The sequence below is a fragment of the Lampetra planeri genome, chromosome 41 (assembly GCF_965212315.1).
Source record: "Lampetra planeri chromosome 41, kcLamPlan1.2.h2, whole genome shotgun sequence".
Taxonomy (NCBI): Eukaryota; Metazoa; Chordata; class Hyperoartia; order Petromyzontiformes; family Petromyzontidae; genus Lampetra; species Lampetra planeri.
In genome coordinates this window covers 6,892,049-6,916,356 of record NC_136147.1, presented here as the reverse complement: position 1 = coordinate 6,916,356, position 24,308 = coordinate 6,892,049, and the positions used below count along the sequence as shown (strand labels likewise).

The 24,308-nt window shown below is 46.2% G+C and overlaps 1 protein-coding gene across 4 annotated transcripts; it reads left to right on the top strand.

Annotated features, from left to right (window-relative positions):
- Positions 1 to 347: 347 nt before the first annotated feature.
- On the top strand, positions 348 to 24,290 carry LOC144732138 (uncharacterized). 4 transcript variants are annotated; one of them, XM_078613444.1, is made up of 11 exons: positions 348 to 460; positions 8,857 to 8,932; positions 9,755 to 9,810; positions 11,770 to 11,835; positions 12,656 to 12,775; positions 14,316 to 16,474; positions 17,207 to 17,388; positions 18,140 to 18,731; positions 18,817 to 18,901; positions 19,204 to 19,261; positions 19,917 to 24,290. In XM_078613444.1, exons 2-11 carry the CDS (start codon positions 8,896 to 8,898, stop codon positions 20,030 to 20,032), a joined length of 3,471 nt encoding a protein of 1,156 aa, XP_078469570.1. In that variant the 5' UTR covers positions 348 to 460; positions 8,857 to 8,895; the 3' UTR covers positions 20,033 to 24,290. The 4 variants fall into 4 exon arrangements, 3 of the variants coding, with proteins under 3 accessions (XP_078469570.1, XP_078469571.1, XP_078469572.1); XM_078613445.1 differs by having other exon boundaries at positions 348 to 484; XM_078613446.1 differs by lacking the exon at positions 348 to 460 and adding an exon at positions 504 to 7,550.
- The last annotated feature ends 18 nt before the right edge of the window (positions 24,291 to 24,308 follow it).

Here is a 24,308-nt window from a genome sequence, read left to right as displayed (position 1 = left end):
TCCACTTCCGGAAGACGAGGCCCAGGCGGCCAGGGAGCATCTTCCGGAAGACGAAATCCTCTCTCGAATTATTATTGCGGAAGACGAAAGCTTCTTCCTCTTCCGGAAGACGAGGCCCAAGAACACCGGAAGACCTCGTAACCGCTTCCAGTTGAAGGGGGAGGAGCGAGGGGAATGGAGGGGGCTGGAGGGAGTGGGGTAGAGGGAGGGGGGTAGGGTGGGGGGGGTAGAGGGTGGGGGGATGGAGGGAGGGGGGTAGGGGGGAGGAGGGGAGGGGGAGTTTCGAGTTGAAGTCGAGGTCTTCCGGAAGAGAAAAGAGAATGAGGCGGTTACAAAAAAAACGACAACGCCTCGTTCTTCCGGAAGAGGAAGAGGAGTTATAATTTAACACCAACGGCCGGAAAGGGGCTGGTCCCGATCGTCCCGTGCACATTCGCGTGGAAGGAAATCTGTTGCGAAGGTGACGACGACCGGTTAAAAGTTTGTACGTGTTGCTGTTGTGGTTGCTTGTTCGATGGTTAGAACGTGTCGCTTTGTTGTGGATTTTGCAAAAGTTGATTCGTGTTTACAACGGACAATGGTGCGGCCTTCGCCCGGCCGGCGCTGGGCTAGAATGCCCTGCCCGGAACCGCGCGCCTTCGTCGGCGGGGACCTCCACGCTGAGAAGCTTCACGCTCAACCTCCCTCCGTGTTCCTCTTTCTGTGTCATCCAAACATCTCTCTTTCTCTGCTCCTGTTGGGCACTTTCTGGTCATGTGGGGTTTGTGTTGTCTGTGAAGGAACATGTTTCTGAAGTTTGCGTAGCGAGGTAGCAAAGTGCACAGATTAAAACGCCACAACCGCGATGTCTGTACAGTACTGAACGTTGAACCTCTTTCGCACCGTACGTTACCAACCGCGCTAATCCGAGGTGAACTTGCATTGGCGAACTTTACGACTGCTTCGCCGGCCGCTTCGTGAACTTGTTGTTGGTTCCGGTTGTTATAAATGTGTATGTGGCTGTGTGGTTAACGCGCCTCGAAGCTAAAGGAGCCAGGTTCGATTCCCTTCCTGGGCCATGAATCTCAACCCGCTCGTATTTACACGCCGGTAATGAGGATCGTTCCCTTGAAGGATCGTTGAATGGATGGGTTTCCATTGTAGTCATGTATCAAACACAAAAGTATAGAATAGGCACCACGAGCATAATGACTTTGAGACCCACCCCCCACCACCTACACATTCCACAAGTAGTGACTTAATTCCATATCTGCATTTTTACATAAATATGCTAAATTCATCTGTTGATATGTAAACTCCTTTGTCAAGGCGCTCTCCTCCTCTAACCCAGCTTAAATATACGCTGCCAAGCTTGGTGGTGTTCATTGGGACGCTGTCTTTCCCACAGCCCTGTTCTTCACCGGAGGACGGCTGCTTGCGTTGTGGCCGAAACGTCGTGAGAATTGTATTTTATGTTTTATTTTTATTATTTTATTATTTCCCTTCTACGTGACTTTACCGAAAGAACCAAGAAGATGAATCCCTGCAGTCACGAAAGCTTTAAATCGAAATTTAGGCACCACTGGTTAAGGACCAACAGCGCAGTTGAACTTCACTAGATGCTCGGTTGAGCCGACCAATATCGTTTTAGTTTACGTACTGTGTGTGACCTAATACTTTAGTCCTTTGTTAGTCTATTACTGCATGAAGTCCTCCCCACGCCATCTCAATCATGTGGATTGTTTGACCATATTTCACCACGCCGGTCGATCCGTGTTGGTGAAGAGAGGGCGACGGGGGCGAATCTAAACTAAAACTAAACTTTGTTTTATTTTACCAGGTAAGGCCCACTGAGCTATGTAGCACTTTTTCAAAAGCGACCTGGCTATCACTAATGATCGCTCAACGAAGTGGATCATCGGGTGGAAATGTATAGCGGCCAAACACTCTAAACGCGTTGCGTTGATTCGGAAATGTGGAAGGAAAAGCCAGAGGACCCGGAGAAAAGTCCACACGACCACGGGGAGAGAGACACGCAAACTCCAAATATACAGCAGGCGTCAGGGTTCGGGATTGAACCCACGACTCCTGCATACTAGGCGAGGTAGTTAACATGTTGCCGCTGCTGGGCTCAGTACACTCACCACTGCGCCACCGTTCCACTAATACGTATACAAATTTACACTTTGTGTTCGGTTTTTTGTTATCCGTGTTACAGAAATACATGAAGTATAATTTTCTGGTGCGGTTGATGGTACACCATTGAAGCATCGGCAGGCCGATACGCACATCCCCTTCATGAATAGAACATTAAAGACAAACCGCAATAGTGCGTTTGTGCCAGTGCAACCCAAACTATGGACCATATGCTAAACCCATAGAGACACCGAGAGATACATAGACACTCGTAGAGATGCATTAAAGACAAAGTGTGACTGGCCATTCAACCCAAACTAATGTACCATAATAGTGTAGACCACTTGTCCACGCTCCTTCAACGGTGGAATAGCAAAACTACACAAACTCTCTCCTAAATGTTATTTGAAGCTTTCGTGACTGCAGGAATTACTCTTTGGTCGTATTTTTGTACCAGTTGAAAGGGTAAAAACCTATTACTACTCTTTGGTTGTTTCGGCAGCTGCCCCAGCAGACCCACCTCTCTCTCTGCCCACCCCCTCTCTCTCTATTTAAGGCCTCAACACAGAGGCATTGGGTCTCTGTTGTGTCTATGTTGTGTGTCTCTGTGTTGTCTCTCTCTCAAATTTAGTTCTACCTGATGACGGTTGCTTCTGTTGCAATCGAAACGTCGTATTCTATTATTTCATTTATTTTCTTTCTACGCGACTTTACCGAAAGAACCAAAGCGTCTTTCCTAAATCCTAATAACACCCGGTACTGTAACAACACTGGGAGATCCTGCAGCCGAGGAACAGCCCGTCTCTCACGCTGATCCACACGAGGTGACTGCTGCGGCTTAAGTCTCGTCCTAACACTGGCGGACCGCGACACGTGTAAATGTTACAGAACAACCGCGCGTTTGCCCACATGGAGATTCCGCCAAATATATTTAGCTTAACATTGTCAGGTTAAACGTGCCACACGTGGTGCCAACTTTTGTCGCCCATTTCCCCCCCAAAGTAGCCACTCTGCACCTTTTTATCTGTGATCAAAGTTAACAAGACTCCATTGTGTTTGCTCTTCTTGTAGGTATGCCACGTTTTGACAGTACTGTGTGGTTAAAATGTGTGAGTAATATAACGCACTACAATATTTAGCAATATGTGTTTACGTCTAAGCTGGTCTGCTATTGGCAGGTACATTGTCAAATGTTTGAATGGAATATATTACGTTGGCAACAATTGGATACATGTTTACGCTTTGTTAAAATGTAATGTCAAATATATTACAAGATTGAATGGTGATGATACACTTTTATCATTATTGTCTAAACTTATTCAACCATAAATTCGTGCACCTGTATTACTGGCTATTCACAATCTCAATTGTTTAGAGCAGTTGTTTAAATGAGATCTATTTGTCCTTCTAAATTATATATTTGTCACGAACAAAAACCGACAAGGCCAAACATGCTGTGAAGAAAAGAATCGAAATAATGGCAATGGCTAAGTTATGTTTCATTATTTATACGAGGGATAAACATTGTGTTTTGGAAGTGTGCCGCAGGCTTGTTAAGTGATGAACATGAAACAAAAGGGTTTGCTAAAGGAGCAAGCAATATCGTCATGTGTTTTCATGTAAATTTACAATGTGCTACAGTAGGTTGTAGACTTAGTGTTGTAAAAAAACGCATCAGTTCGTCAACATGAGCGGTGAAACCGGTACAGTATCTGTAATGGTGCGTCCATTCACCTTGAGAGACTGTCCCTCGCCCTTAATTCTTTGCTAGATGTATTGTTTGCCAACAAAAACATTGAGCTTACAAAGTTCCAAACGCGTTTTCCTGTTATGTGGGAGACTGGTTTTAAAAACATGTTGTGTTGTGTAATGGTGACTGCTTGTGACACAATTCACACTGCCACAGCGTAACATGTTAGCCACTTCTTCTCTTGCTCCTCTGTCTCCAATTATTCGTGTCTTGGGCCATCTCCACGTCCATTGAAGTCCTTCATTTTCGGATGACCACTTAAAACCACATCTTTCTAGGCCTTGCCGCTCAGTTTCTGCCCCGGTGCTTCCATTTTCTACTTCCATTGTGGTTTTCCTCTCTTCCTACAACTTATCCCAACCGTCTGAATCAACGTTCTCTCGTCTCTTCTGAGATGAGTTCCACCACACTTGCCCTGTGCCTCGTCTCTTCATTCCTGACTGATCCTGAACAAAGACGGTCACTGTATCGCACTCGATCAGATGCGCTTCTGCGGCCGTCTGGAATGCTCTTCCGATATTCGGAAGTCATTATAGCTATGCACTCTTAAATCTGAATTGAAAACGAATTTCTTTAGAACTGCTTTTTGGGTTTAGTTTGTTATCCTTCCCCCGCGCCTCTGATTACCACGGTTGGCTACATACGGTGCGAAATAATTTAAAGTGCGAAATAATTTCCTAGAGATCTATCTTGCCATCCTCATTTCTGTCATACACAATGTCTGAATCAGTGTTTTAATATAATTGTTATACATTAATGCATAAGCAAATTGTCTGGTTTTCGTGTATGTGTAATTCTAGTAAACGCAATTCGCCACTAAGATAGAGATTGAGTAATTTAATCCTCCGTGTAAAGTTATCATCATTGAGTGCACCTTCAAATTAGATACGTGTACTCATTGGTGTTCACCCAGCATGTAAACACTAAATAAGTGATTAGATTTGATACAGCCTTGTGCATGTAGTGGTAACACTGCCCAGCTATGTCAGTCTGGACTATGCAGTTTAAACAGTGTATTCTTATCCAGATCTTGCTCTGGTTTTGTTGTCGATAGGTAATGCTCCAAAGCATATGCCAAAATAATATAATTTTTTAAAATAAAATGTTAGTTCTTAAAATGTTTAATTGTGATAACAATATACATTTTACGGATTAATTTCAAGTCAAACAACGACAAAAATGTCTTGGCCTCTTCAGTTTTAATGTAAACAGTCTTAATGACTATAGATGCGACATTGTGTTGCTTGCATATTGCTGCTACGAGTCAAGTTCCCATTTTCAGTGTCCTGCACCGTTGTGACCATACAGATGGGTGCCACCCACCACGCCCTGCTTCAGGCAGTCGAGTACAAGTACTTTGCATGGTGACAGCAGTTAAGATATGCGCATAGAATGGTTGTAGTTTGGATATGCAACAGGCGCGTTGCCATTACATGGGCTAGATGCAAAAATAACAGCTTCGCGCACTCTTGCCTGCGTCGACACACCATTTAGATCTAGATTTAGAACTCTGCTTGAAAAATGCTTTTATGAGACTACTGCCTTAAGTTGATTATGACGCCATGAATCTGACTCACTGGTGATCTGTGTGCAAATATTAGACATTTGTGAGTTGAAGTTTGACCTTCACAGTCAAGTTTTTGATCCGGTTTATGCTTTGCCCCTTCAGCCAGGGAGTTGTCTTGGTTCTGTGGATGTCAGCCAGCAATCACCATCATACAACTATTTATTGTAAACGTTTTTGTGCATCGTTCTACTTATTACTCGAAAGCTAAAAGTAGTGATAATTGGTTTTTTACCCTTTTATCTGGCAACAAAACTGACACCTTTTTTACAAGGAGTCATGTTTGAATTGACCACAATACCTGCAGTCGGAATGCAAACAAAAAAACACACAACTCTGATAATGTATGCACTGTCCTTGAAATTGATTGGTCCACACCCGAGACAGCTTTCTTTAGAGCCTAGTCTCACATGGTGTTGGACCAGATGACGCCAAAAGGCGCACAACTCAAGGACAATGCACCATCAGAGTATGAGAGCTCGGGTAAAGCATTTACACCATTGGAACCTCATTACTGGCAAATGAGGTTCCAATGGAGCTAAAAGTAGTTCAAGTATGATGAGAAATGCAAAAAAACTGCCTTTTCCAAACTGCATGTTTGTGTTTTTTGAGAGCACCATGACCTGCCCTGGACAGAGAACAGCTCTGCAACTACTGCCTCACTGTCATCTGCAAGTTTCAAATTAATGGTTAATGAATACTAGAGAGTGTGCAAAGGTGAATATCTAGGTGACGTTAAGATACCGTGGGGATTGCACGCCATTCATTATCCATTCGCACCTCCGATGAGCACGGTTGGCTACGTATGGTGGTAAAGAAGTTCAACGTACATTAATTACGGTGAACGTACAAAAAAAAACTGCGTTACATTGCTGCGGTAGTGAGACGGCGCCTCCTAAGCAAGTTGACATCTAATTGTGGGATGATTCCCTGCGTGTTGGAGCGATTGCTCCATCCCATGTTGTGTGACGAGTTGTGACTTGGTACGATGGCTTATTTTAGCTGCAAACTATAAAACTGAACTTTTTATTTTACCAGGTAAGGCCCACTGAGCTGTATAGATCTTTTTCAGAAGCGACCTGGCCACAATTGATATCTCAACGAAGTGGTTAATCACGTGGAAATGTATAGCAGCCAAATACTCTAAAGGCATGTTTCTAAATGTGGAGGGAAAAACCGGAGGACCCGGAGAAAAATCCACGCGACCACCCGGAGAACGTGGAAGCTCCAGATATACAGACATTGTCAGGGTCAGAATTGAACCCTCGACCTCCTGCATACCAAGCGAGGGAGATAACATCTTGCCACTGTGGCAATCACGGTGGCAATAAAGTACAGTATCAATATCCCTAACCGATATGAAATCCCAAAAATGCACCATTAAGATCATCTTCACGCTATGAGTTAATCAGTTGCTTCCAGGATAAATAGAAATTAGAAATACTTAGGGGTATCTACAAAATGGGTGTGTTCAAGCAGTCCATATACTGCGCTGCTTAATAGTTTTTTTCAGGTCTGTTGCAGTCACATATCCACCATGTATTCAAGTTCTTATTTACGCAAATCAATTCATGGGCATCACTACCATGAGTTTGCGATGCATTCCTTTCAGGATTTTGGTGTCTTTTTACCTTGTGTGGGTTAAGCTGCCCTGAATACTGTGCTGCATGCAGCAGTTATTTAGCATTTAGTAAATGTTGTGCAATAGCTTTACAACCAATTTTTTTACAGGTCATAATTAATTTTTACTATATATATTTCCCCATTATAAACTTCACCCCCTCTCCATTGTTATTAATAATTGTGAATTGGGGTAGTGATTGAATTCAAGAACACATTCGTTTTGTTTTATGTCCTCATTTGTACCGTCTATCACATTAGTTTAAACTTGTTTGGTCTTCATCATGAATTTCATTTTGCCTAAATATGCATTATCATATAATTAATGTATATAGTATAAATGATTGATTCTTAGATGCACGAATTCATACTTTGAAGGGCCATATTTATTTCTATACATGTGACATCTGAAAATTCCACCATCTAAAAACAACTGCTTTGTTTTTTTTGCACCTAGGGCTTGTTTTTGTTACCGAGAACCACAATTCCTCCATTTTCAAGGTGCTGTCCCTATCCTGTGTCATGGTCCAACCTTTAACCGTAAAACTGGGCAGGGGGAGAACCTGTGACATGTGGGCTAAATATGGCCCATGACAATTAAATACGGCCCATGGTCCCATGAGGACTACCACTTTAAAATGGATCGCAAACGATATTTATCCGTCACTGAAAGCTACTGGTATTACCACCTCCATGCTGGTGAGAAAAAAGCCAGCACACGGAATGGCAATAGTGTGTAAAAGGTGAGCCCTATTATTTTTTAGCATTATTATAAAGCGCTAATTGTGTGCATTGGCTGATAGTCAAAAATGACGATGGAGTGGCAGCAAGTGGATGAAATGTGTCCTTGAGAACGCCACCCACCATGGGGATGGAGCAATGAGATGAACTCGTGTGCAGGTGCTCGATTGATTGTTGCATCGTGGGACCATGGGGGGGATACGATGGCTTGGGAAGGTCTTCATCCAGCAGGCAATTGGTTTTGATTGATGATGATGATGATATGTACTCCGTTTGTATGTACGTATTTATGTTGAACTTCTTTGGCACCGTACGTAGCCAGTAGTGCTAATCAAAGGTGCGAAATGAATAATTAATGAGTTGTGAACATTATCAATTTAAACCGGACTTTTTATACATGCCTTAGATAGTTGTTGAAGTTTTACTTTCATGCTGCAGAGAAACATGCTGACCATTTCATTTTCAAACTGCTTGCAGCCCAGTTTTCAGGGCTTTGCCTTGCAGCTTGACTTTGTGGCAGCATCACATGTTTGTGTAGACAGAAGGGTCTGTTATGAATAACTGACCTCTGTAAGACAAGGGTCTGTTGCTCAAAGTGATGCTGCTTTCATAGGAAAGTGTATAAGTACAGTTGTGTAACCAAACCATGCCTTGCAGATACATTCGGTGCATTGTTTGTACAGGGAAACTTAATAAAACTATTCTATGTCATTGTCCAATTTTCTGCAGTGTAGTATGCAGGTTAACTTGAAGGACAAACGTTTCAATACATAGAATCAATGAGTGGGACCTTTGTTTTTCCCCCACTCTGGTACCAGTTCCCACAACTGTGGAACATTACAAAGTGCAACAAATCACAAAACATAGCCCTTTGGCAATAATAAACGCCTTGTTCTATAATAATGAAGAAAGGAAGCTGAATACTGGAGCTGTGGTTGTTGTAAAACTTTCCTTGCTGTGTCGTCGGCATAGGGCATATCGTAAACACGAAAGTAGTGCCACTTGGGAGGGCTTTTGGAGACGCTGCATAATGTGATCCAGAGCGAACGTTGTCGTCTCTACGCAGGATGGTATTCCGAGAGCAGCAGTCGGAGAGGCGCACGTCATGAGCACCCCCGTCATCGATCGAGACTGGGACCCAGGTACTATTTTATCTTTTTACTTTTACAAGGTAAAGCCCACTGAGCTATACAGCTCTTTTTTCGGAAGCGACCTGGCCACAAGTGATTACTCGATGAAGTGGCTTATAATGTGGAGATTTATATCAGATAAATACTCAACGCGTGTTTCTAAATGTGGTGGGGAAAACACGGTGAGAAATCCACGTGACCACCGGGAGATCATGCAAACTCCAAATATACAGGCGTCAGGGTCGAACCCACGACTATCTTGCATATCAGGCGAGGTAGCTAACATCTCACCACCGTGGCGACCCTCATTCCTGACAGTTTGTCCATCTTGTGTGTCGTGGCTTAACATGACCCCCACTGGTCACTAGCAACACCTGTGATAAATTAAATAATCGATTGATTCAAACAATTACACTGAATCATGACAGTTCTTTGAATTGCAAGAGGGTGAATTGTCCCACCAAATAGTCTTATGCTCAAGATATGCACGTAGAATTGTGCGTGCAAGAATAGATTATTTCCAGTTAATACAAAGCTGATTAGTCTACATCCACAAAGCGGTTAATAATTTGGCACGAGTACAGTAATATCAGTTTTGGCTTTCATTGTGTTGATTTGAAGCTTTCGTGACTGCAGGAATCCATACTCTTTGGTTCTTTCGGTAAACACGCGTAGATAGAAAATGAATAGATCGTGACGTTTCGAAGCTGGCTTTCTCTCTCTCGCCTGAAGACGGTCGCTTGTGTTGCGATGGAAACATCGTGATCTATTAATTTTCTATCTACGTGACTTTACCGAAAGAACCAGAGAGTTATTTTCATTGTGTTATTTCAGATTCACCTCTGGAGACGCTTTTGGACCAGCAGGCTCGCTCACAGTGCACCATCACAGTAAGTGCTTCTCCCTTACCGTCTCGATGCAGTTCCCTCCGTCAGCTCTGCTGTGGGAGCCACATTGTCACAGGACACCCCATTTCACCCCAGTTCATCCCAAATCTGTATTGTTTCTGGGCAGTGATCTCCTTTTGCTTGTTTTGCACCGTACGTAGCCAACCATGCTAATCGGAGGTGCAAGCTTAGTATATTGGGACCAAACGCCTTAAATGCGTTCAATCTTTATTGATCTTAGTCCTTGGAAGAGAGGCTGTGTGATTTTTCTACATTTATGCCTGTTGGTACTTGGAAGGGAGACTGCTATTATTAAACACCAATAATAACCACATAAATCCAGTTCTCATCACTGTTAATAATATCCCTCTTCAACTTGTTCCAGCTTGCTTTCATCAGGTCCGTATTGTCAGGAGAACATATCAGGCACAGCACGGGGGGACGCAACATGCACGCACAATTTGTTAATTCCCAAATGATCAAGTAATATTCTGTCCACGAGGTGTCGGCGAACCGTGCCATGGCGGTCTTACAAAAACCATGTCTCGCACAGCTTTGATATTCTCTTCATCGCAGTCCCAGGCCACCCTTAGCCGAACTCAACTTCAAGAGTCTTCCTGCCACGACATTCTGTAGCGCATTTTGTAACGCCCTTGCCCCCCCCCCCAGTTGCTAGAACATTGCTCCCTGGACAAAAGCTCCCTTCACTCTGCTGTCCGGCTATGGAACTGCCTCCCTGAACACATTGTAGGCAAACTTACTGATTCTGGTCTTCAGGCCTTCAAATGCTTAGTACATGGCTATCTACAAAATTCACCGCACGCCTTGTAGGACTAAGTGTTTGAGCTGCAGTGAACCGATGATTATGCCGATTAGACGTACTAATGTCTGATATGGCTATTGTTGACAATTGCACCTCACAAAAAAGATGATGGCGCATTCTCGACGTGTGTTCGTAAAATAAAACCCTTCCATTCGGCATTCTCTCGTGTCAAAAAATTGAGGCGGCCACGACGTTTTTTTTTTATTTTCACCATCCATTTAAGGTTTAACTCTTGATAGCTTGAACATAAATAAGGAACAAAGCAACGTAGAATATTTCACCCTGGTTGTTTGAGTGGACTCAGCATGGACTGTAAAAAGCCCAATGGTGTGTTATATTTGCTTCAATATTAGGCTTCGAATATTCTGAACGACCTTCTCACTTGTATCTCGAGGTACAATGGTCATCATGTGTACTTTGGTTCAACAATAAACCCCTAGTAGCACCCAGACTCCTTGTCTCCTTAGCCAATAGATACATACATTGCATGCAACTATGCCTTGGTCTGCATCACATGTCCACCGATGGTTTTATGTTAATTCCTTTTGGATACAATAAATGTTTTATGTGCAATAGGCAAGTAGTTTACTTCGTACAGGTGTGACGCAACACACTGATGGGCACATTTGCACACACATTGCCGTTGCATGGAATCACTATTGCCCATTTATTGAAACTAAACAACTGAACTCTTTTTATTTACCAGTTAAGGCCCACTGAGCTGTATAGCTCTTTTTCAGAAGTGACCGGGCCACAAATGATAGCTCCACAAAGTGGCTTATCGCGTGAACATTTATAGCAGCCAAATACTCTAAACGCGTGACGTTGATTCTAAATGTGAAGTGAAAAACCGGAGGACCCGGATAAAAATTCACGCGACCACGGGAAGAGAGAGACGCAAACTCCAAATATACAAGCGTCATGGTCGGAATGGAATTCCACGACCTGTATACCAGTCGGGTTGTTAACATCTCGCTACCGTGGCGAGATGTTAACTACCTCGCCTGAGAACTAAGGTCAGTAGTTTTGTGACTTCCATACACGACATCATCGGCAGTGCTGTGTGTCTGCTGTAGAATCGGTGTGTCTCTAAACACTTGACGGTGTTGGTGTGCGTTGCTGTGCGTTGCTGTGCGTAGACTCTGCAACATCAGCTGAGGTCCTTTGAGGAGCTCCGGGAACAAACCCTCCATCACATCTCCCTGGTAGCCCCTTCACACCTGCATGCAATCATTTCTATCTGTATCCATTCATTCTCCACAATTTCCTATCATGTCCTTCAACTTTAAGGTTATGCTGTTGTTTAATCCACGTGTGCAACAACTGATTTACATTTTTGGTCTGGACAACAGTAATGGGTAGAACTTAATGGATAGAAGGCTGCGAGCAAGTCACCTGGAATGTGCTCGATCTCATCCGAGATTGTAAGATAAGCAGGGTGAGCCTGGATAGTCATTGGATTGGTGACGTCTTGCACAAACAAGTTGTCATCGTTGATGTAGGGTTGTGTGGTTGACGACAGAGGGCAGTGCAGAAACATGCATTTTTGTACTATATCGACATGCTCTCACATCTGCTACCTATTTGCACTGACCAGCGTGGTGAAGTATGGTCAATTAACCCCCACCATAATCCACATGATGTGGAGAAGCTGTTATCCAGCAGTGGGTTCACAAATGACTTCGAACATAGCTCAACTACATTTAAATGTATGAAGGCTTGTCACATGTGTTAATTTATTTATGCCTGCAGATGTAAGTACGGTGCTATAAGTTGAACAAACTATTCGCAAATGACACTGGAGATTACGTTGCACAGATGGCCGTTATTCCTGGCTTCAGCTGTTGGAATTCTCTCCAAGGCACATTCTAATTCTGCTGCTGCATTTCGATGTCGAGCGCAAATCGGTGCGCGCACCCAGCAGTCGACGTCGCAATGTGATTTGGGGAATGGAAGAATTGTTCCTGCGGTGTTTCTGCGTAGTTCGGCTCGTGAAGGTTCGTGTGTTTTGTGAACGGGGCACAGGTGCAAGCGGAGATCGGCGAGTTATTCAGCGAGGGCCTGAACGACGACAGTCCCCAGAGCCCCCCTGGGCACAGGAGGAGCCAGCAGCAGCCTGCGTTCAGCAGCACCCTGCTGCCCTCGGTAAGGCCCCGCGCTTTACTCGTGCGGCCCACCCTGGCGTAAAATGATACAGGGGCAACTCTTCTGTGTTTTTGGTGGAAGGCATCAAAAGTTATTTCCTTGCTCGCGCGTTCGGCTCCTTTGCACAGCCCTGAGCCAGCGATGGAAACTCCACATTCATATGGCAGGGGTGAGTATCTATACGACAACCACTGTTGAATTCCCGACAGTGGTACTAATTTTATCGACCCCGAAAGGGCGATGGGTCGAGTCGACCCACGAATTTCCAACTGCAAGCCGCTTGTTCGACCGCTGAGCCACCTGGCCAGTTTACCGAGTATGATCATCGTAACTGGGAGTTGATGTTCACCGTTTGTGATCTTCATCATTTAGATGGCAAGTCTTGCATTGTCCTACCAACTAATTCGTTTCTTTCCCCTCGCTCCTTCCACTTTTTGTCTATTGTGTTATCTCTGTATCGTGTTGTTCCACCTATTTATTTTCATCAGGTAACAGTTTGCATATAATTTACCTTCAATTTGCACAAATAATAAATAATCTATTCTTACACGCGCAATTTAAATAATAACATAACTCGTATTGTATGTGGTGTTATTACTCCTGACCCCTATTATCTGCTGCAGCTGTAAGGTTGCTGGAAACTATTATTATGGTTTTCCTTCGCCCCTATTCCTACCCATAATGCATAGCGAAGCAGCTTCCTAATTCATGGATAAGAGGAGTTGTGCGGCACATTACTCTTAATATCAGCTGGTTATCCATGATTTTAAAATGTGCCTTGAATAAAGCAAGTGCACAGCTGACCCTCATTGTGATCACGAGTCAATACAGACACACATAGACACGGAGACATAAGGACAGGGGGACGCACATACTCGGAAACTGAAAGACAGACAAACAAAGCCTTGCACACAAAACGACGACAAAAAGCAAAGATGGGGAGGCACAAAGAGACAGAGACCTACTCGGAGACACGAACATGCACAGAAACGGGGAGACGGAGACAAACACGGAGACGTGCACATAAAGACAGACGGAGAAACTGAGAGGGACAAGTAACACGTACAGTACACGAGTTGAGAGAGATTAATGTACTGTGTGTCTGTCTCGACGTCTGTCTGTGTCATTATAAGTGCGTCTCTGTACACGCCATCTCTGCTCGCCCGGAGATTCAGAAATTGTCTTTAAAGTGCTGCTGATAAGAGGAGTCGTGAGGCAAATTTATCTCATTATCCACAGGGTTGTCCGCAATATTTAGCAAGTGGGTAAGATTACTGTCATTCCAGACAACCCTGCAGATAATAGGATCTGCGATATTGGTTCCCATATTGCCATGTACAAAAGTTCTCCTTTATGTTCAGTAATATATAATTACATTGAAAGCAACAGGTCCGGTTGTAGATTGTATTAAAACAAGTTTAACTTAAAGCATTTGTTTATTTCAACTTAATATGGAAGACATTTTATCTGGAGTAAAGAAAATGCCCTGACAATGAGTGAGCACGTCTTTACTGTTGCGTGTTGTTTTTTGTTTTTGAAGGCCCACTGTAAATTGACGGGCAAGACCGCAGAGGCGGACAAAATACCGGGCGAGAGCACGGCTCAGAGCTTTAGCGTTTCGGAAAACGTGAGCCGGCTCGTAGACAGGATGAGCCTGTGTCTTCTCACGGACGATCTCTCCGGGGTGGCCGAGGGCGGCGCCAAGACATCGTCGCGCCCTTCGTCCCGTTGCGGCGCCGCCACCTCCTCGGAGGAGTGCGACTGCACGTCAACGAGCGGTGACTCGGCGGCGGCAGTGGAGGTGGGGGGAGTCCGCGGTCCCCTGGAGGCCGCCGGCGCCGAAGGGGGCGAGGCGACGGACGATCTGTGGGCAGCGCTGGAGCGCATCGGCCTGCTGGGCACGTTCCTCCGCCACGAGTTGGAGAAGTCGCAGCTGCGAGAGCTGCTGCTCGTGCAGGAAGTGCAGAAGCTCAGGGGCTTCGCGAGCGTGAGCGGGAGTGGGAGCGTCGGCGAGAGCGACGAAGCTGCGGACGATGCCGAGGACGAGGGCCGCCCGGTGAGGCCGCGGCGGAGCCTCGGGGACAAGAAGCTGCTGAGGATTTCGGAGCTGGAAGAGACGGTGGACAGGCTTAAGAAATCGGTGATGTCACTGGAAGGGGCAAACGTGAAGGTGCAGCTCCAGCGTGGTGACGGGCAGCAGCAGAATTCCACGTCTGAGAATCATGCGGACGAACTCCGATTGGGCCGTGCGTTTGAAGGGCGAGGGTTGCGGCCGCTGAGCATGAGCAAAAGGGGCGACGTTACACAGGAGAGGGCCGATGACAGCGGCATTGTTGCAGGCGACACGCTCGTGACGAGCCTTGTGGAGCAGGTGAAGGAATTGAGGAGGGAGAGGGAGGAGTTGCTGTACATGGTGAAGAAGCGCGTCGACGAGGTGGAAAGGACGAAGGAAGACGAGCTGAGCCTGATGAGGTGCGAGCTTTTGCGGAACAAAAGCGACGTGGAACGGCTCGAGGACTCCCGCAATTACCTCGCGCAAAAGTTGACTTCACTAGACACGGAGAATAAGGCTCTGGGCCACGTGGTGGTGGAGAAGGACCAGATCCTGCAAGCCATGCAAGGCGAGCACGCGGAGTTGCTGAGGAAGACTCTGAGACTGGAGCAGGACTTGCGGAGCGTCAGGGTCCATTTAGCAAAGACGGAAAAGCTGAACAGGGCCTACCTCGAGGAGCTCAAGGCATTGCTCCACAGGTTTGAGGACCTTCGTGCGCACGCCAAGGCGCTGGAGAGCGAGAGGAGGCAGAACATGCAGGACCGGCAGACCTTTTTGGACCTCCTTGAGGGCCTGAGGAGCGAGACACGGCGCCTGGAGATGAGCTTCAGCGTGAAGAAGGCCGAGAAGGAGCTGGCGCAGCAGGAGGTGGATCTGTTGAAGAAGGACGTGAAGATTCTGACCGAAGAGAGGGCAAGGTCGTTTGAGGATAAGCGCAAACTGGAGAGTTCGGCAATGCGGCTGAGGGAGGAGCTGAAGGGCGTGCGAATTCGGCTTCAGCGAGGCGAGGCGGGCAGGAGCACGCCTCCGAGTGAAATGCAAGTGGCCGAGGAAAACGTCCGATTGGAAAGCGAAAAGCAGTTCATGGAAGAGCTGGTGTCCAAGCAGAGAAGAGAGCTGGAAAGCTTGCAGGCTGACCTCGAGCGTTCAAAAGCCATCCAGCAAATCTCGGGCGACAGCTACGGGAGAGACTGGAAGGAGGAGATGCACGACTTGGCGAGGGACAAGAGCAGGTTGGAGACGATCGTCGCACAGCAGCGCGCCGAGCTCGAGGCCTTGAAACCGTCGTCACGGCTGTCAAATCCGAACGGGAGCGGTGACGCGGAGGCGGAGTGGAGGAGCGAGAGAGCGGCGCTCGTCGAGAGGAACCGGGCCCTGGAGGCGGCGCTGAGGGCCCACGAGTCGAGGCGGGGGGCGGCCCCGGAGGACCCGGACGAGAGCGAGGATGGCTCGTCGCGCTCCCGCGCGGACCGGCTCTCGTCGGCAGGCTCCGGAGCGCAGCGCCTGCGCGATAGCGAGCGGGCGCACGCGGCCCTGGAGGCCGGAGTGCGGCGCTGGGCCGAGGAGCGGGGGCTTCTCACCGAGTGCCTGCACACGGTTGAGAAAGAGCGCGACCTTCTGCAGCTCGAGATGAAGACGCTGCACAGGTAAGGGAGTCCTGTAAACGCGAGTCGTTGTTCCTATGTGTCTGTTGTAAGATGTGTGCACGTTAGAGTCTAGGCATTTATTCGTGAGAGGGCTGTGGTGTTTGAGACAGCGGCTTGTGCCTGCTGTCGCGCTGCAACATGATTTGCCCAACTAATGTTTCTGATGTTTTATTATTGTTAATTTTTCTTTTATGTGGTTACTGTGTGTATGGTCTTGAGACACTTGTATTTTAATTCTTTGTGAATTCAATAATGACTTGATAGCCTTAAAATATGGCACCTTAATTGTTCACATCACTAACAATTTTAAAACTTCTGGCATAAAATGTATAAATCCCCAATTGCTCTTCTTGGTTCTTTCGGTAAACTCACGTAGAAGGAAAGTAATAAAATAATAAAAATAAAACATAATAAAATAATTCTCACGACGTTTCAGCTACAACGCAAGCAGCCGTCCTCCGGTGAAACCAGGTCTGTCGAGGCGACAGCGTCTGAATGAAATTGCTGTCGGTGTCATGCTCAAAGTGCAGTGCGCGTTACCCTGCGTCTGCAATCTAGCATCGTGAAATAGAGAAGTTATCCACACTTATCCCTGCTTGAGACGGCACCTCCCCCACACCCTCCTCCCACCTCCACAGCAGCTGATTACGTACACCACCACCACCACCACACGTGGTCCAAAACACGACCGCCGCTGACGTGCGTTGCCTTGGCTCCGCTCTGGTTCCCCAGGGACTACCTCAGCCTGAGCGAGCGCGTGGGCCAGCGCTTGGCCGAGCTGAGCCGGCGCCCGGACCCGCCGTCGCTGCCGCTGTCCGTCGCCGAGCTCCTCTCGGACGTGGAGTACGCGGCGCGCGTCGGTTCGCACGGCCTGGGCGGCGGCGCGCGCGCCACGGCCAGCGAGGACGACAGCGGTACGCGCGTGATGCACGCGGGCCTTGTCTCCGTGGCCTTTCTCACCCCGTTTCCACTGCACTGGCACACCCGAGCCGGGCCAGCGCAAGGCCCTCCCCTTGCGGGTGCTTTTCTACTGGCTAGTTGACGAACCAGAACCAAACTCTGATACGCTGGCCTCGCAAGACATCCGATTCTTGCTCGGCCAAGTAAGGGCAGGGACCGGTGATAATTATGCATTTAGTCCGTGTGATGTCATTCCGTACACGCCGAGGACGCAGTGCCACCGTGCCTTCTGCTTGCATCTCGAGTCGTTCACTGCGCGTGACGTCAGTGACACGGCTCGCCTTCTGCAGTGGAAAAACACCCAAGTGGCTCGTGTTAGTATGGTTGCTTTGCATGCAAAAATTTCCTTTTATCACTTTATGGTTGATGGTTCTGGTGTAAATCTTGGCTGTTTTGTCCTTTTTCTTCTCTCTGAAGTGTTGGCTGGTCCTCTGGTTCCTGCTTGAGCCATTCCGGACGCCTTCCCTTCTCTCTACTGCTTGCTCTGCTTTCTTCTGCCTCCCACCTTACTCTGCTCCTTAAAGCCTCCGCTGCGTCTTTTCGGCCACCTTCTTGCAGGTATCGGGCGTGGCACGACAAAGGATAATTCGATTGTCTCAAATATTGTCCCACTTTACAACAAACTGAACATTAAGTATCTATTTTTTATAATTGTATCATTAAATCACCTTTGCCTTTTATCTACTGCGCCCTCACTTTCGCCAGAGCGAAGCCACTTGGAGGAGCAGTGTGCTCGGCTGAGACGTTTGGCCGACGCGACTCATCACTGCCACAGCTCGTCCAGCGAACTGGGCGCGTCGGACGACGGGCACGCGTCCATCCGCAGCGCTCCCGTCGCCCGCTTGCGCTCTGGTTCCCCGTCCCGCCCGCTTTCTGCGCCGTCATCGTGGCAGGCTTCCGGCGTCGGTTCGCTCTCCGCTCGGCGCTCTCCGTCCGCCAACAAGTCCTCCATCCCCGGGCTCGGCTCCGCGTCCGACCCGTTGTCCGAGCAGCTGCCTTACCCGGTGTCCGGCTCCCTGGCCACTCCGTCAGCCTGCCTGCGCCACGACCGTCTGTCCCACACCCCGCCGCCGCCGCCGCCGCCATCGGGAGAGAGGCCAGCGCCGCACGCGAGCGGCTCGCGCAAGCGGTGGCGGAAGAGGGAGGAGAGTGGCACGCGGCCGCCCCGGGACGACGACTGGCTGTCGCTGGTGACCTCGGTGGAGCGAGCGCCCTCTGGCCTCTCGGATGACGAGCAGCAGGGAGACGCTCGGGGGAATGCGACGACGTACGGGCAGCCCGGCTCGCTTGCTCTTCAGTAAGTGCTCCCGCTTGTCTTTTTGTCGTCGTGATGCTTTACTTCGTTGTCGGTGTGCGTTGTTGTAAAATTAACTCTGGTGCAGGGAAGTGCTGAACAGCTGCGGCGAGCGATTGGCTGAAGATAAGGATGTGGATCTGCACAACTCAGGGCAGCCCAACAGCATCATGGTATCTTAACACTTGCATATGTACACACACACACAAACCCACAGAGACACACATGCATGCACATACGATTATATAATTATGCACATACACCTACCCCCGAACGCAAATGTACTAAAATTATTATGTAATTGGGAGAAACTGCATGGCATCTTTAGTGTTAATTGGCTCTCACTGCACGCAAACATGCCCCCACTCAGTAGAGAATGTTGAGCAATCGCACGTCCCATCAAGGGGCAATGGGGACAGGAGAGCAACGTCGCTGTGAGTTTACCTGTGCCCTAACCGTCGCCCCCGCTCTGCAGGTAGAAGGAGAAGATATGCCGGGTAGGCGTTCGTTCCTGCGCTACGTGCAGCAGCAAGGCAAGTCGAGACACGCTCGCGTCGCCGCGACATCGCACGATTACAGAAACATGCTACATGCTGAGTGCGCATACAAGTAAAATAAAAAATAGTTTCGTTTTAGTTTATTTTGAGTGATTTGCTTACCTTTCCTATACTTTGCACTCCGATTGTTTTTTTTATTGTTTTTTGTTGTAACTTTATGACCCGCCTCTATTGGACATTGCGCAAAATACCTTTATAGCTCATTGGATTCCTCCAGGATAAATATAGATTCAAATTCTGAAAAAATATTTTTAAGTGCTCTGCGCATTGCACGTTTGTGAAATAGTGGGAGGGTGTGCTGGTGAGTGGGGAGCGGCAATGTAGCAGTTGGCACGCTGCACGACAAACCCAACGACCTGAGTTCGATTCCCGCTCACGGCCAACACCAGTGACGATTTTCTGAACCGGTCCTGGGCCTCCCCAAAGTCGACTCGGCCTCAAATGAGTACCTAGTACAGTGTGTAAACATCGCCACTGGGGAGACAAAGGCGGCCGGGCGAGGTGCTGGCCACCCACCCCCTCGTGTGCCGTGTCGGCACTGTATAGACGCTGCTCGCTAACAGCATTTGCCCCTACAGTCTGTTAAAGGCTATACGGAGGGTTGTGTGTTTGTTTGTGTGTGTGCGCGCAGGCTCGCCGCCGACCCATCTGACGCCCGAGGAAGAGGGCTACGCCGACCACATTGTGCACAAGTACCTGTCGACGAGCGGGGGCCCGGCAGCTCCCGCGCCCCGCGTGTCCTGCTGAAGCCGGTGCGGCGGAGGCAGCGGCGGTTGGCAAGCCTGCGCGCTACCAGCGAGGATGTGGCGCGGTATCGGGCAGAGCGGCACACACGCGCAGAGCCCCGCAGCTGGGCACAGGGAGTAGGGAATATTGCGTATTATTGTATTACAGATGTTATGTACACACGTGCAGAGGCGAGTGCCTCTCAAAGGGCGTTTGCACTCATTGTGCTGGACTCGTTAGCCCTCCCACCAGGTCTTTTATTCGATCAGACTGGGTATTTTTTTAAATTGTGTTATATTTTGTAGCTTGCATTCACCATGGCCCAAGTAAAATGTTCAAGGTTTTGGTTCTCAATACTGAATTATCCCTATTGACCAGCGTATAGATAATTTGTCATGTATATAATGTGAAACGCAGCAGAGTACGTTGACGGGTATTCACCGCTATAAATGACGCAGTCTCATTCAAACACCACGGCTATATGCGATTCAACACCAGCACCACTAGCTATGGACACACAGTTGGATATGTTTTCTATGGTTGGCTATATTTTCTTGCATGTAGTGTAGACCGATGGCTTTACTTAAAATGTTTGTGTCCTGCTGGTCAGGGATACACACCCTAGGTAGTAGTAGCCGGTGGGAAGACGTGTGCTCACATTGGCTCAATGCTGCATAGAGAAATTGTTTGCGTGATCAATTTGGCTTTTTGCATTGAGGTGCGAGCCAAGTTGTCATGAAATGTAATAAATGGGCTTTCATGTGGCAGCACTTATACACTTGGTGAGTTTACAGATATGATGTGTCTGCTGCTCCTGTGATGTCAAGGGGGTGGTGCGCAAGAGATGAGCCAGTGCCACCCGTCTCCTGGCCGCCCACCTTGCTTGCCAGAGCGAGCTTTGTTCACCCATACGATGATTAGGCGCACCTATTTTATTTACCAGCAAGCAAGTTTGCTTAAATGTGAGGGAATAGAGTTTACACTGTGGAGTAGAACTGCATTTTTGTTCAAGGACTGATTTCAGCTGGGTGCCTCAGAGTCAGCAGTGGACATGAATGGGATCTCGTTGTGGCATCCTCTGTGTATGATAAGGGCCAACTGCATGCCATGACTGAAATGTGAAGAATGACCATTGTGGTAGGAGAGCGATGCTGTATTTGTGTGTGTGTAGTCGCGTGGACGGTGAAGTTAATGATTGTTGCACACAGTTATCATTAAATGCCTTGGACAAATTGACCCAGAATTGAGGTCATTGTAGCTATAAAACCTAAAAGCCGTGTCAAGCTAATTACATGGTCAATTATATTTTGTGGAAACGGGCAACATCGACATTCTTGTTTGTTAGCAACAGCGAACTTTCATTTGTGTAGGTTTGGTATTTGACGCTTGTTTTGACACTTTAATTAATACGAGTCTGTAAGGTGTCTTGAGCTTCAGTTTGACACCGTCATTGAGTAGACGTGTAACACGGACACTCAATTAGCGAAGGCGTGTACATCACCCAATCTTTTTTTAACACAAATCCATCCAAGCCATCAACAGTCCCATCGTGTGTCAACGTTACCTCATTGCGATTTCATACCAAAACTTGAACATTCATATTTTCCGTTAACAATGTACATTCCCTTTTAATATTTAAAACAACCATTCCAGTGTGTAATGTAGTAAATGTTTCTGGCGTACAATACATTTTGTCTGCTCTGTTTGTGGTGGCTGTTTTAATTTAGAACTTAACATTCGTGTGTTTGTCTACCGAATATTGACATCATCGCTTGCATTTGGATATGTGGACGATAACAGTTAAACGCTTGGATGCATATTAGGGAAATTCACGTTTTGCTTCCGAGTAAAGAGTTTGGAGTTTGGAATGAATTGGCAAGAAGACATCTGTGGCTGCCAAGACCTGTTGTACCAGTACTTGATTCAGAAACACACGTGCTCTTCTCACCGGGAGGTTTTGTCGTGGCATGCACAGATGACGTTTTGAAATCGTGCAACTTTCCACAAGTACTTCTTTTTTTAACGATTAACATTTTTTTATTTGTACCCATATTGCACTTCAGCCGAGATCTTTTTGATGGTGGCTGTATAATGTACTTGTATAGCACACTCATTTTCCCGCGTTAGGCATTGTGTAAAATATCCCTAAACTTCTACCAGCACGGCATGTGTTTTTTGTTTACACCGAGTGAGGTATGAATACTGTAGATTTACTTTGTTTGGTCTTCATGGCTTTGCTGTACAGCTACAAATCCGTTTTCGGGTTGTTACCGAGTTTTGTTTGGGACGATGTCAAATGTTTCGCTGAAGTGCTGAACTGAAAAGGTCCCAGTATGTGGAACAAAACGTTGGACACTAATGCGGAACAACACGCGGTAAAACCCGAACTCGGGTTGGAAGGCTGTACTGCCGATTTATGTGCATCGTGTGCGATTTAATGCACCATAATTGAGTTGCTTTCTTATTTACAAATGGGTAAAAAGGGTATTTTGGCTAAAAGACAAAACAAGTGTTTGGAATGTAATCGTACCATATAATTTTTAAGCGTAGACTTATCGAGGTATATTCAGGCTCCAACCACATTTCTCTTGTTGGGGAAGCAATTGTCTCTGACCCATATATTTTTGGAATGGTAACTTCTTAATAAAAGTTTTATTGCTCAAACATTAACCTTGCCTTTCAGATTCACTATTCCGATTTAAAGTATAACAAGCCAGCATTTGAAAATGTTAAGTTCGGCATAATTCTTCCGGGCTCATAATCGTGTATACATAAATTATTACATAAAAAAAATATTCTGAATACATCCTCAACTGTTTATATGAGAATAAGCTATCCCAACAAGGAAGGCAATATGGTATGTAGTTTCAGATAAAAAGGCAATTTAATTTCCCGAGTGTCTTTTGGAGCTGTTCACATTTGGAATAATTATTCATATACACTTTAACATTCCATTTGATCTGAGAGTTAAGTACGTTTTTAATAACATTTATGTTAAGCCACTTCTTAAATAATTATTCTGCTCGGTGTGACATTGGTAGTATATTTTTGCACAATTGCATGAAGATTCATGGTAGAACTTTACTGTGGATTCAACGTGTCTAACGTTGGATATAATGCATCTAGGGATTTTGTCAAAATAATAATATAGGAATCTCAATAGACGTTTGGTATTGTCTCCAACAAGCACAGTAATGGAACTGAATGGGTTATGCCGTTCCAGGGAAGTTTTTTTTATTAAAGCAACTTTAGATGGCATGTCACTTCTACACGGTCTTAAGTTGCATGGCGGACACATAAAGAAAATGAAAAGGTGTTGGAAAGTTTTTTTGAATTAAATTAAGATTTATTTTAATGTATATTTTTTTAAATCAAAAATATTAATGGCAGAGCTGCATAAAACCTACCAGCAAGTCAGTTAAAAGGCTTAATATATTTTGTCATCTTCATGGCATTGCTGTTCGTTATAGCTGTGGTTAGACTTGACAATAACCTTGCAGCAACAGATGACAAATTGACATTGCGAATTTGGTAAAAACGCTCAGAAAAAATGCTAAGTTAACCAGTATGGCAAAATGTATCCTGTGAGTAGTTTAGACGCATTCACACGCACTAAATTGTGGTTTCATAGATAAGTAATCCTACATTCCATTCAACACATTAAATTCTCACATGAATGTTTTGGAGAATTTAAAAGCAACGGTTGGCGATTCGGAAGCGACGACATGCCGGTGACTGACCACGTGTAAGAATTATGAACGGTCTAGTTTTGAAAACTCAAAATAGTTAGTGTGATAGTGAGTTCAATCTAGATTTTAAGTTTTTGTGACTGCAGGGATCACTCCTCTTTGGTTCTTTTGGTAAAGTCACGTAGGAACCTAGGAACATACGTGACTTTACCGAAAGAACCAAATAGTGATAGTGTTTACTCGTGAGATGAAAGAATGGACAAATGATAAGCTGAAATGTACTGCAATTAGTGCACAATGGACATGATGCTTGTACACTTTGTATTTATCCACTAATTTGTATGTTTTACTGCTTATTTCGTAATGCGCAGACTGGAGAAATGTCACATTCCAATCAAACGTTTTGTATTTACAGGAATAACATAAAGGGTGTATTTCATTACATTTAACAGGAACGAGTGTTGTCCAGACAATACATGCGACTGGAAATTACTAAAATCTTAGCGTTGCTTTGTATGTTTTTGATTACTACATTGCAATAACATGTATATTTTCACTCTACATCACAAATAAAATGTCACATTACAGTACTTTTGGGTTTGCGTGGT

Bases quoted from the DNA above. Each gene is read 5' to 3' on its own strand.
- LOC144732138 (XM_078613444.1), top strand. From the start codon at position 8,896: ATGAGCACCCCCGTCATCGATCGAGACTGGGACCCAG. The intron at 9,811-11,769 runs GTAAGTGCTTCT...TGCTGTGCGTAG, and splicing joins GCTCACAGTGCACCATCACA to ACTCTGCAACATCAGCTGAG. The intron at 18,902-19,203 runs GTATCTTAACAC...CCCGCTCTGCAG, and splicing joins GGCAGCCCAACAGCATCATG to GTAGAAGGAGAAGATATGCC.